Genomic DNA, 13,036 nt, shown 5'->3' on the forward strand with positions numbered 1-13,036 from the left:
CCCAATCTCACATGGCAACCATTTTACCATTCTTTTAGCGGGCGAGTGAGATATCGGATTACAGAGTCACAGAATACTGAAAATCAAACATGGGCAGGCAGAGTTCTCAACGTTCAAATGCGTGCCCTCCAAGTCCATTGGATCAAAATTGGTAAAAAGCACAAAATTCAGCAGAAATAAATGAGGAGATCATCCGCTGATTATGATTAACACAATGATAAAACAGAAAGAAAAAAGATAACAATACCCAAGGATTTTTTTGTTGTTGTTGTTGTAAACTTTAGGAAGTGATTATGAGATAGAGGACAGGGAAGAAATTGTTGTGTATCCTATTGGAAATTAGAAATTGTTGTGGAGTATATCCTATTGGGAATTAAAGTGTGCAAATACAAGTTTGGGCTGTTCAAGAAATGTTTCGCCAAACACCAGGATAGCATGCAGTCCATGTCCATGTCCATTGGGCCTCTTTTTAAAGTTCACTTCCATAAACTCCAAGTTTCATCTTGTTGCTGGTGTGTTTTTTTTTTACCGTGTGTGTATGATATACAGATAACAGCCGCTTGAATCGACCCCACCCCATCTCAAAACCATACCAATGCAATGGATATTAATAAAACCACTTTTCATCTTCCTTAATATCAAAACAACAACAACAGCAAACAACACAACAACAACAACAAGCATTCAATGGCTCTGAATTGAACATTATTGAATGATTTGACTTTTGTTCAATGCACTATGAGCCATGCAATGAGTTGCAATTTCCATTTATGATAATAATAGGCCATACGTAAGTTTTATGACAAACCTATAACGTGGCTGTAATAAATGTGTTAACACAAATTGGCTGATGAAAATGCCGGTTTACTCTCATTTGTGGTCATTTGTGGAAATTCGATTAACAGCGGATGACCATACGTTTCAAAATGCAAATGTATCTTTCTTATATTTAAGATTAGCTATGTCATCAATATTCCTGAATGGTAAAGCAGTAACTTCCTTTTTATGTGACGCTTCTTTTCATTGAAGAAGTAAAGTATGGCAGCCATCTAAAAAGGTAAAAACTGACATATGAATGACAAAAAATACCAATAAAAAGGTAATTTTGTTAAAGACTTACAAAGAATATCAACATCTTGAACCTAAGATTATGGTGATATCATAATTCCTTCCGACAATGGTCAGCAACCATACCGAACCACAATATAGGCTCACCTGTTGACGTGCCCGTGGAATGATCGACCAGCGGGCCATTGACGTGCATTCGGCTCCGTCCCTTCCTCCACAGCCAGTCGTAAGGGTCCACCCTGTTCTGGGTGAACCCGCCAAGATCCGTACCCTCAAAGTCAACGTTCAGCAAGGGAGAAGAATTTTCTGCAAAGAAAGAATTATATCTACTGTCATAAGCAAAACCCACATAAAATAATGTGGATCTATTGATCGAAATCAGCAATATTACACATCAGCGAAGTTTGAGGAAGATCGATCGGACAATCGATAAAAGAATATATGAAATTTTAAAGTTTCACTGCCGTCATTGTTGGATAAGAAGACGACTACATCAGTTCATGACGTCATGTATGGATGACGCTACCGAAACTTCAACAATTTTATTCATAACTTGTGAAATAATTATCAGATATTCCTTAAACTTGGCTGATGTGTTTACTAACATTGCTGGTTTCACTCCATCCACATTTACATTTTTTTTTTACTTTGCTTCGTCTTTGATTGTCCACATTTCTTTATGTCCGATTACATGATTTAATAAAGCACATAACATAGAAAGCATTTATGTCATTATTACAAGGGAAGAATCAATATCATGACAGTATTCCCTTCATCTTCATGAGAATAATGACACACAACGAAGAAGCAGATTGTTCACCATACAATATCATCAAGTGTAAATAGGAAAAATTACATAGGACAGCCATTACAGTATTTTGGTCCGTACACAGGTAAAATCGGCAAGGACATACAAGGAATGTTAAATAAACGTTGAAACACTTAACCTCACAGGCACAAAAATTAGAAAACCATAGAGAAGTCAATATCATGTGTACGATCACAACAACTAATGGAGACATGCAGTAATGAAGATGACGCTTAAAAAGATATGGAAATCATAGTTCGTATCATGTTTAGATTAAATGCTGGTAGTGGTATAAAAACGAGTGCAATTACAGACGTGGACAGAGGTACTGTAGATTTTAAAGTAGAATATTGCCTTTATTCGGGCCGGAAATCCGGGAAAAAACTATTGATATTCCCTCACCGTTCAACAATGTCAAGCCATTGTGGCCAAAGATTGGAGGCGGAGAAACTCATTTAGAGCCAATGTCCCGTGTATGGTTCGCCAAATTTAGTGTATTCAGCTTTATGACTACAAGATGGGGAAATTGTATAGTCTGAAATACACCCGAGTATATAAATAGTTCGTCATGGCTAGAAAGAGCTTCGAAATAGTGTCGTCTGCATGAGGTATCATTCGAACATTATATCGACTCAAGAATCTGTGAGTGATACCTATACAGGACAACGTGCTCCACAAACAACAGACTTGTAACAGAAGTCGAATATATGCACTAAGACCAGTAGCGGCCGCCTAAAACTGAAAATCAGTGCAAGAACAAAAATTATGCATCTTTGAAAACACTGTCATTCAGAAAAAAAAACATGAAATGTTTTTAGATACATCCACAATCATGTCTATGATATGAAATGTATCTATTAGTATTCTATTTATCACTTATGTTCTATCACATCAATGTATATGATCAATAAATACATTTAAAAAATCGAAGACAAACAAGCCCTTATGGGGTTAAAGCCAACACTAAGATTCTGAAATGAAAAAAAAAAATGATTGGAGAAAGAGAGAAATATGTCAAAAAATGAGAATTGAAGGAAAGAAAACACACAAGAAGAAGTAAAAAAAACAGAAAAAGAATAATAATTCGGTCACTCACTTATGTGTTTCAATTAAATTAAAATTCATGAAATAAATTATTGTGACCTCCTCTTAGGTCACATAATTATGGAAGCATACATGCGGTCTCTTATGGGGCATTCTCAATCTCAAGCCCGATATCATATCGATAAAAAAGCTGAAAACGAATTAAGCGCTTGAAACCAATGCCTCACTCGAAAGTAGGGATATTTTGTAAACTGCCTTTGCTTTAATAATTTAATCATACTTCTTCTCTGACTCATGCATGGCGCGAGCTCGAAGGTCTCGATGGCCCAGCTTATAGTATTGGCGAACTGCAGGTATGGGAATTAGGTTTAATTTTTGCCATCTTGTTCATTACAAGGTGAGGCTTTCCTTCAGAGAGTCTTGCTATTTTGTTATCAAACTTAGAGGGAGGGTGATATCCTTCAAGCAGAATGATGAGCTAAAGGAATTGAATAATGCAATGTCCACTTTGTATATACCGCAAGAAAAGTAGGCATACTCATCTATCTCTTTGAAAGGAACACTTCTTCTTCTTCTTCTTCTTCTTCTTCTTCTTCTTCTTCTTCTTCTTTTTCTTCTTCAATCATAATGCAAGCATTCACTCGTATCCTATACACGACACTCAACAGATTCCCCCCTGACATATTAAAACCCTCAAAGAACACAGGTGAGTCAGTCATCATACGGATCCCTTTTACCTGACACCCTCTAGTCAAAACACGAACATCCCTGCATTCCTGACAAGCTATACAATTATAGCACAAAGAAATATATCGTGACGCAATACACTCAGTAGAATACATCAGCATAATTTACCTTACCTAGTTGAGATTATGATGTCATCTCTTTAGCATTATTGTATTGATATTGATGAATAATGATTATATCGCATGGCCCCATCCAGCACAAACATCTTATGCACATGCATTCTGCATGTCTGCATGTGCACAGCTCTACCCTACATCTTTCTCTGGGCCATTACACGCTGAAAAACTACCTTTTTTTTTGAGAGGCAACCCTGAGCTAAATACCTGAGCTTCAGTCCATCAGTCAAGCTATGGGTATGCCGATGATCCCCTGCTTCCCTATTAACATATTGCCTTTTATTATTTATGCAACAATTATTATATGCTATATAATCATCATGCTGCAGGATTACGATGATACTATACTTATCTTTTGCTTCTTTTTAATTTAATTATGTTTCGTTCAATTCTTTATAACAATGTAATTCTATGAGGTTTGAATTTTCTTCAGTTTGTCTCCCTCTAACAAATGAAATTTGTAAGATCGCAACTGCAAGATTCTCTTGCAAATGTAATTTTATCTTGTTTTGACGTTAGAAGCAGAATAAATGCAAACAAGCAACCCCCTCAAAAACAAACAAACAAACAAACAAATGTTAACAAACAAACAACACTCCGTTCTGTATATAATGAATATCTTGAAATTAAAGCGCATAATACAATGATGCTCATAGTGAAATATACAGACTCGGGAGCCATATTATACTCCTTTAGCCTCGGCAAAAAGGCTATTTTAGTCCATCCTGAACACTGACGTTCGTCTGAGATCAAAATACCCACAAACGGGATGCAGGTAGTCTACTTCATAGGAGCAGGGCAGTACACACAGCAGGACCGTGTTATAGCAGGGGGGCCATTTCCTTCCCCAAACGTTATTCAAATTTTACTTTGTCATTGCACGAACACTATATCTATATGCACTATTAAGAATGATGAAATTCAAATGTGACAAAAGGTTATCAAAATTAATACAGTATACATTAAAAACTTTTGTTCGTGGATGGCTCTCTCCTTCATTGAAGATGTGTTGCATGCGTAATTCCTTCTCAGAAGCTAATCAACACGATTCATAAGGGATTGCTATCTCCTATATCTCTTTAAAACTAAAGCTGACGTCATCAAAGTTGCTGTAAGTGGTGTAAAATGCATCGACAGATAGTTAAAACAGTTACGAAGAACAAGATAAGTACAAAAAACAACAACAACAATAAAGTGTGTATTATTCATTTTTTAGAGATGCCCAATCTTATATTGGCTTCCTGAGTGTTGTGAACCATGATTATGATAATGATGACAATGACGATAATGATAACTTATTGATATAAAATGATAGCTACTTTACCCAGGGTAGCCCCTACATTGTCAGCACCGTTCTCACAAAAGGCACTGTCAGTTCCATTATACCCCCACATTTCCAGGCACGCATTTCAAGCACCTGGGTGTAACTGAGTGCGTTAATAGTCAAGCAATCGGCTTTCGTAAATGAGCTGCTTTAGCTTTAGCGGATATTCCTCCCAAAATTGCCCTCCATGAGTTTCAACTCATCACATTCAGTGAACACTTCTTATATTGAGCTCTATAGTTAACAAGGAAAGCGGTCAATAGTGTGTGATTCAATGGCACTTCAGTAAGTCAGTCACATACGCGTGACGGATAGTACCATAGAATGGAATGCACCCGAAGAAATCCTCGCTACATGAGAAGAAGACGGTCGTGTGTCATCGACGAGGTGAGAACAGGTGATTGTCCATAGTGCTAACCTGTACCCCCCCCCCCCCCCCACTGTGTTCCCAATACATACAGAACCAGACAGAAACAGAATCTACGCTATAGGGGTATCCTTGCATTATGACTCAGTGCACTATGTGCAGGGGCGTCTAGGAAACTGTATGAGTGTGTATGAGTAAAGACGATAATGTTGCTGCTGTTAAAAGGGGGAAGGAAAAGAAATTCGAACATTCTGTTGATGTGAATGTTGTATGAGCGCCAAAAGTTCGTTTTCGCCATGCTGCGATAGGGGTGTGTACCCCCGCGAAGAGCAGGAAGTTGTGCATAAATTCTATCACATCGAAGAAATGAGAGCTCGGCAAAAATTCGATAACGGAACGGGAAAGCAGCATGAACGTTTCGACGGTACAGTGACAGTCAGTCATCAAATATGACGTCCTGTTAACCTATGTGGAAGACTGACGTCACAGTCTAGACAGATGTATTTCAGATACATATCAAACGCCCCGGCATAGTTATGTATAATGCCATAGATATTGAACAGAGTGACGTCACAGTCATACTAAGACAGATTTATTCTAGATATCCACTGAACGTGGCGTCTTTTAAAGGACAAGTCCACCTTCATATACATAAGGATTGAGAGAACGCAGCAATATTAGTAGAACACATCAGTGAAAGTTTGAGGAAAATTGGACAATCCGTTCAAAAGTTATGAATATTATAAGTATAACCATTTGCGCAGTCACTGCTGCTGGAAGAGAAGACTACTACAGTGTATGATGTCACATGTGTATACAACTATGTAAGGAAAATGAAAAGAGAATTTCACAAAACTTTACTTTTTGAATAAAGTGCACATTTCTTCGACTTGCTACTGACGTATGTTAAGGGTAATATTATTCCCCCTGCCTTCTGAAAGAGAGAAGTTGAACTTTCTTTATTCTTTCTTTATATCGTTGTACTCATGTGACATCAAAAGCTATAGTAGTCTTTTCATCCATCCGTGACTGAGCGGAAACTTCAAAAATTCATAACTTTTGAACAGATTGCTCAAAATTTTGCTCAAACTCTCACTGATGTGTTCTACTAATATCGCTGCATTCACTCAACCCACACGTCTATGAAGGTGAACTTGTCCTTTAAAGAAGACTAAATAGATAGATAAACAGTACTATGGATGGCATGTCATATTGATGACGAACGGACTTTCCAATTAGCCCTACTTAAGAAATAGTTTGAAGCTATATTCCATTGAGGTACAGGATTTGTATGTATATAGGATTTTCATGTAAATCAGAGCTATCTCCGCTATCATTAATTGCTGAAGAAAGTGCTACCTGTCTCGGGTATATTATAGGCCCTATTTAAAGTATACTTCCACCATAACTGCCTTATGTTCAAATTATAGAGTGACGTCATCCAACCAGACATAAATTTAGATAGTTACAGGTTGTTCAATCTTCACATGCGTAACTATAGTTTCAAATTGTGCAAAGTTGTTTGAGGTGATCATGCCAATTGGCCCCGGCGTATAACTGATGATGCCATTTACAGCACACAAAATCACGAATTACCACCTTTAAACGAAATAAAGATAAAGAGCAAAATTTCTATTCATCTGAAGTCTGTTAATTTTTCCCTGTGTCGTTGTGACCGAGCATGCACTGACGAGAAGAACGTATGTTGTTGAATTGCTAAATCATCGACCAGTAATGTTGTATGTTGAAGCTTTAGTAAAACTTCCACCATTCTTTTTGTCTGTTTGTTTGTTTGTTTGTTTGGACATGGCTTGAAATCGATTTGTAAAGCTTTAGGGAAACAATACGTCTATTCCTCGGAGAGGACACAAAATGGAGGGCCCGTGAAATCGAGGGTTCCACCCTCGTAGGCCTCTGCTGCAGAAAGCTGTTACCATCACACAGGAAGCAAAAGCCATATGCTTACAAGGCATAATTGCGTCACTTTCCATGCTCATCTTTATTCACAAAACAACAACAACAATAACAACAACAAACACACACAATCATACCTTAGGCTATAATATTATGAACTACATTGCAACGCAATGACCATGCATTGCACTGAGATAACAGTAACACATCCCGTCAAATAACAGCTTCAATTAATTTCTAGTAAATTCTTTTACAGACTGCTAGACCCTCTCTAACAAGTTGAGCTAGGCATAAGTCAGCAAAATAAACAAACAAACACACCAATAACAAACAAACAAGAAAAGAACTAAGCAAGCCTAATCCCCTTTTTCTAAATCCTCTCACATAAAGCTTCTTCGCTTCACCTAAAATGCCTCAAAATGAAATGCAACCATTAACCATTTCAAGAATACATATCCTACGATCTAAGACAGGTACTGAAAGAACTTATGCACGGGAAGTTGAATGCCAGCATGGCCAGGAAGACTCAATTCAATTAAGAAATCAGTTCAATCGATTTTCATTTTTTTCTTCCACAGAACATGATATATGGAAATTACAAATAATCTTGAGTGCACATTACTTAACAGTAAGATGAAAATTAGGAGAAATTGCCAAATTGAAATCATGTACATTTTATACGTAGTCTAAAAACAAGCATGTTACATTACATCTGGGGGTCCACTTAAAAGCAGCGCTTGTCACTGTGGACAACTCATGCACTCGACGCAAAAAACTTTGACTCTCTTGATTTAAAAAAAAAAGATATATAAAGTAGTTAAAACAGGACAGACAGGGCGGAAAAAATAAAACAAACACGTTAAAAACACAAACACAAAAGCATAGCAACATGGCATGACTGTAATGTATAAGTGTGAATGTAAATGCCTAAATATACAGATGCGAACTCCTTTGGTCGTTGTATGTTTATTTTGATATGACGATCATGCCATGGAAGGGCACCAACTCTATTCTTTCTGATAAACAAATTCGCACACTTTTTTTTTCTTTGACAGGGCTACACTATAGCTTCTGCTTGGAAGAATCCAAAAGATAGATTCGTCGATAATATGCTTCTAAAATGAGAAGGATGTAAGTATGCTTCGAAGACAAGATGCTTTATAAATTTTTACCTCAAATGATAACCATTGCACGGACAACAGATATCACTTCATAATCTCTTCAGTTTAAAAAAAAAAAGCAACTAACATCTTTCAGTCTCGATGGAGCTTGAAAACACGCATAAAGTGGGAAGGCAAATTTAGAAACAATGTATTAATGTTGCCCGTGATTTAAGAGTGCGCATGAACAAATCAGATTAATGTGTCTAATCATTACCAGAAAATATCAAGAACAGCTCCTTTCAAAGCAAATGTGGACAATTGAATTGAGGATACATTATAGTTTCAGATACATATGCCCTACTATAAACGATGATGATACTGAAGATTATAACGCCACAGATATTGAAACTAACATTGATAACGATAAACATTTTAGTAACGATAGTCATGATGAGAACAATAACCGCAACGCTAATTTCCAATTCCAGCTACATCTCTCTGTACCATCAGTCAGTTTTTTTTGTGTTCTTTTTAAAGAATTATTCTACACGATCAAAAAACATGGACATTTAAGCAATTAACGATTTGGTAAAGAACTTAGTGAAATAGAATTGTCTCAAATCTGTCTTTCAAGCATTTCCTCTTATCTTACCTGCCTTAAGCACGAATATTAAAGGTGTCTTTTAAAATACATCTTAATTAATCATCTTAATACCACTGGAAACCAAATGTGATTGCTTAATACAGTATGCAATATTGATGGAATTATTGAATTTTCCTTTTTGTCGAATTACGAGTGTTTACTTCAACAATTGCCATGACCTGCACGTGATAGTAATGAATATATGTCAGCTTGATCTCATCATAACGTATTCATACATTGTGTAGAGGAAAAACGGCTTGTTGTACATGTAAGCAGACGACGGATACTTTCATAATTACATTAAATAGTAGCAATCGTTCCAAAAAGACTAGGGAGTTCATCGCAATGTAACAAGAACCCGTGGGATAAGGCGGACTTAATTTCACATGTGAGCACATGACGGATATTATCATCGTATGGCATTAATGATAAAGACTCGGGGGTTCGTTACAATGTAACAAGAAACCGGGGATAACAGTCGGTTAATTGCAGGCTTTGAGTACTGGCTTCGTTTTCCGAAACCCGTTTAATGGCGTTCCACGAAAGTAATAACCCCATTTATCGAACGCTGGTAATAGGTATGGAGGGGGGAGGGGGCTAGGCTAATTGCACTAAAAATTTACCTGGAACAAAATGACATATTTTACAATGTGTCTCTTGCAATATCAAACAATGGTTATAGCAAACGTTTTCAGTATATGTTCCAAGAAATTAGAAACAAGTAGGAGGCTCATCTATGAATGATATTGACATATTCATTATAATTTTCCCCTAAAAACTACTGTGATTCGCTGAAATTACATTTGACATGTTCCGTTTGACGTCACGCGCTGTCAGCAGAAACGATGCTATATGATTTGGAAAGTTTCGTCAAAGATGAATATCGCCAGTAATTTCAATTCCGCGGCATAGGGAGCCAACTTTTTCTATTTCATTGGTCCACTGATATGCCAATTAGGGCATATTTCTGGTGATCAAGTTCACGTGGCAATCATTACGGTAACATGACTTCGCATTCTTGGCACGGCGTTGAAGTTGTACTGACAATCACAAAATCACACTGAATCAAATCTTTTAAAGACTCACAGTAGTATAGAAACGAATGACGCGAAGAAATGTGCGACTTGATCACAAATGAACGCACGAATGCAATCAAATAATGTCCGACACAGTGGCATTTGAGGCAACGCCCAAAGTGTTTACAAGTTTCCAAATTGAATTGAGTGCATGCAGTTCTATCGATCAACAAAATATGCTTGTTTTATGAATAGAGGCCTTCAAACACATAAAATTCAGTGTATTTCCCCGTGATAATCTGCAATGCTTTTGAAATTACACGGAAATTGCACGGAAAATTTTACCGAAGACATGTTGAAACTCAATTCTGATTATGATAATTGCATAATTATAACAATACATCAGATTATGTGTGAATGTATGTCATGTAATAAATGGCTTTAGTCGATACGCACAGTTAATGTAACGATAATTTACCTATTGGAATGTGTTCGGAAGTGATACGCTCACCCACGAACGTGATTTAGCTTGTGTTTGGCATTTGCTGCAAATCATTCTTTAACCTATCCATGCCTCACTAAAAGCGATATGTCACTTCGTAGAATCTCGTCTAAACTTGAGCGCAAAATTCCCCGTTTATACGCAATATATCGTCGACGAACATTTCTCAGTACGATCTACGTTTTCTATATCTATTTTCTATACAGAAAATCTATTTTAAAAAAATGAAAATAATGTGAGGACAGCAACCGATGGAAAGAGAATTGCTTTTAACCACTTAGCAACTGAAGATCCTGTACATAATGGCCTATGGTTCCTTGATAGGTACAGCAATATTGCCCTCATTTCCACAACTTTCTAAATAATTTAAAGTATCTCTCTGAATGTTTATTTGTGTCAATTATATCATAATTATTTGAAAGCCTATTGAGATTTTACCAAGAGAATGTTGTGTCAAAGAAGTAATTCTGACATATTTTTCTTGACCTTGACCTCTTTGAAATTACATAATTATATATTCTACATGAAAAAAAAACAATCATAAAGCATAAAACTATATAAAAATGGACGGGCTGTTTCGGGCCGTTCAGTTGCTAATGAGATAAAGCTAGAAATGACAAATCAGCTGTGGTAACCTGAGCTGAAAATACACCTAATGATGAAAAGAATGACATAATAGTGATCACTAGTCACAGTGTTTTGCCATACAGGAGCTGCCAGCATTTTCCCATCGTATCATTGAGGAGAACACACGGAAGTAGGACATCATAGTGGATCCCCAAGGCATCATACACCACAGTTCCGCTTGGCAAGCTTGGTGGGCTCTTTCAGGAGGTTCGCGAGCAACGCCCCTTTGTATTTGTTATCATTTACATGTGTGTATGTATATAGTATATAGATATAAATGAATGACTGAATGACTGAATGAATGAATAAATGAATGAATAAATAAGTAAATATATATATATATATATATATATGTGTGTGTGTGTGTGTGTGTGTGTGTGTGTGTGTGTGTGTGTATGTGTGTGTGTGTTGTGTTTGTGTTTGCGTGCTTGAATCTGTAGAAGTGGGTTGAATTACAACTAGCACTAGGAAATGGAGAGTTGATAAAAGTTGTACCAGAAAATTTGCATTCCAAAATTTTGATTCACCATTGCACCGTTCTATAGAGTATTTAAGGAAGGTTGCGAAGAAATGTTCTTTAACGAAAGTTTCCAAACACATTAACCGTGTTTATTGACCCCCACACAAACATCCACACGTGAGTTTCCAAAGGAATTCTCTAAAAGTCAAACCCCCGTGGGGCGTAAACTTTACAGTGTCATGTCAAGAGATGAGCATGACAAACCCGAACCTGATGTACAAGTTCAAGTGACATGCCTTTGTTAAAAAAAACTTTGTTAAGGTCTTACATAGAACTAGGAATTCAAGTAGAATAAAAGTCTTGGTTTTTCTAAAAAAAATTTTGATACGCAGAAGAATATCTGCAATTTGGATAAGATGGTGATGTCACGTCCCGTCCGACGAAATCGTATGCTTTGAATTAAATCATCAAGTCATTGAAAAGTAATTATGATCTGCGCATTTATATATTTTGTTGTTGCTGTACGAGGATAAGCTGCTTTAATGGCTAAAAATCATCGACAAAAACATCAAAACGTGTCATTTCCAAACTGAAATAATCGTTTTGAGGCGATGACATCCCCTCGTCTATTTTTTTTTGTTTTGTTTGATAATGTGGTTGCGATCTATGCTGCTTTATATTCTCCCCCAAAGCGTACGAACATTTTTGTTTGATTGTTTGTTTTTTAATTCGTATCTCTTTTTGTCTCAGTCTGATTTCAGTGAAACTGTAAAATATCTCTTTGCTCGTTGACTCTGCTCTCTGAATCCAACTTGAACATGGAGTGGTATTTCCCTTTAAGGCCAAATAACTTCGGATTTGTTTATCTCATTTGGAGTTTGACTCCAATGTCACCTACGCAGTGAGAAAATCATCAATTCCAAGGTGACTGCACTCGGCTGCAGCTGAAATCAACATTACTTTCTGATGACCTGAATTTCGTGTAGGATTCCGCGTATTTTTTAGAGTGACAAAAAAGGGGGCCTAAGGAGAAGTAAGGTTTCAGAAGGCAGATTAAGTGATTTATCTGATATCGCCAGGATGGAATACAGTGTATAGATTTAACCAACTTATCACTCTAATGGATCAATTCGACCATGCGGTTGGTTTGTAAAAGAAAGATAAGGATTTTTTTGGGGGAAAACGCTGAAGTAAATTTTGGTGGCAGCTATATGGAAGAAATAATTAACTAAACGAACAATCAAACAAACAAACAAACAAAAAAGCGAAAACAAGAATTAACTATACACAGAATTTA

The 13,036-nt window shown here is 36.7% G+C and overlaps 1 protein-coding gene across 1 annotated transcript in view; it reads right to left on the reverse strand.

Annotated features, from left to right (window-relative positions):
- The window catches only part of LOC139742710 (MAM and LDL-receptor class A domain-containing protein 1-like), a 38,152-nt gene that overhangs the window by 17,902 nt on the left and 7,214 nt on the right, over positions 1-13,036 (reverse strand). Inside the window, exons 4-5 of the mRNA XM_071653237.1 lie at positions 2,900-2,971; positions 1,216-1,380 (exon numbers count right to left, since the gene is read on the reverse strand). Of these exons, the coding sequence (XP_071509338.1) occupies positions 1,216-1,380; positions 2,900-2,971 (237 nt within the window). The remainder of the gene's footprint in view (positions 1-1,215; positions 1,381-2,899; positions 2,972-13,036) is intronic.

This window comes from Diadema antillarum, unplaced genomic scaffold (assembly GCF_040938485.1).
Source record: "Diadema antillarum isolate AM-2024a unplaced genomic scaffold, OU_Dant_1.0 seq00001016_RagTag, whole genome shotgun sequence".
In the NCBI taxonomy this organism is placed as follows: domain Eukaryota; kingdom Metazoa; phylum Echinodermata; class Echinoidea; order Diadematoida; family Diadematidae; genus Diadema; species Diadema antillarum.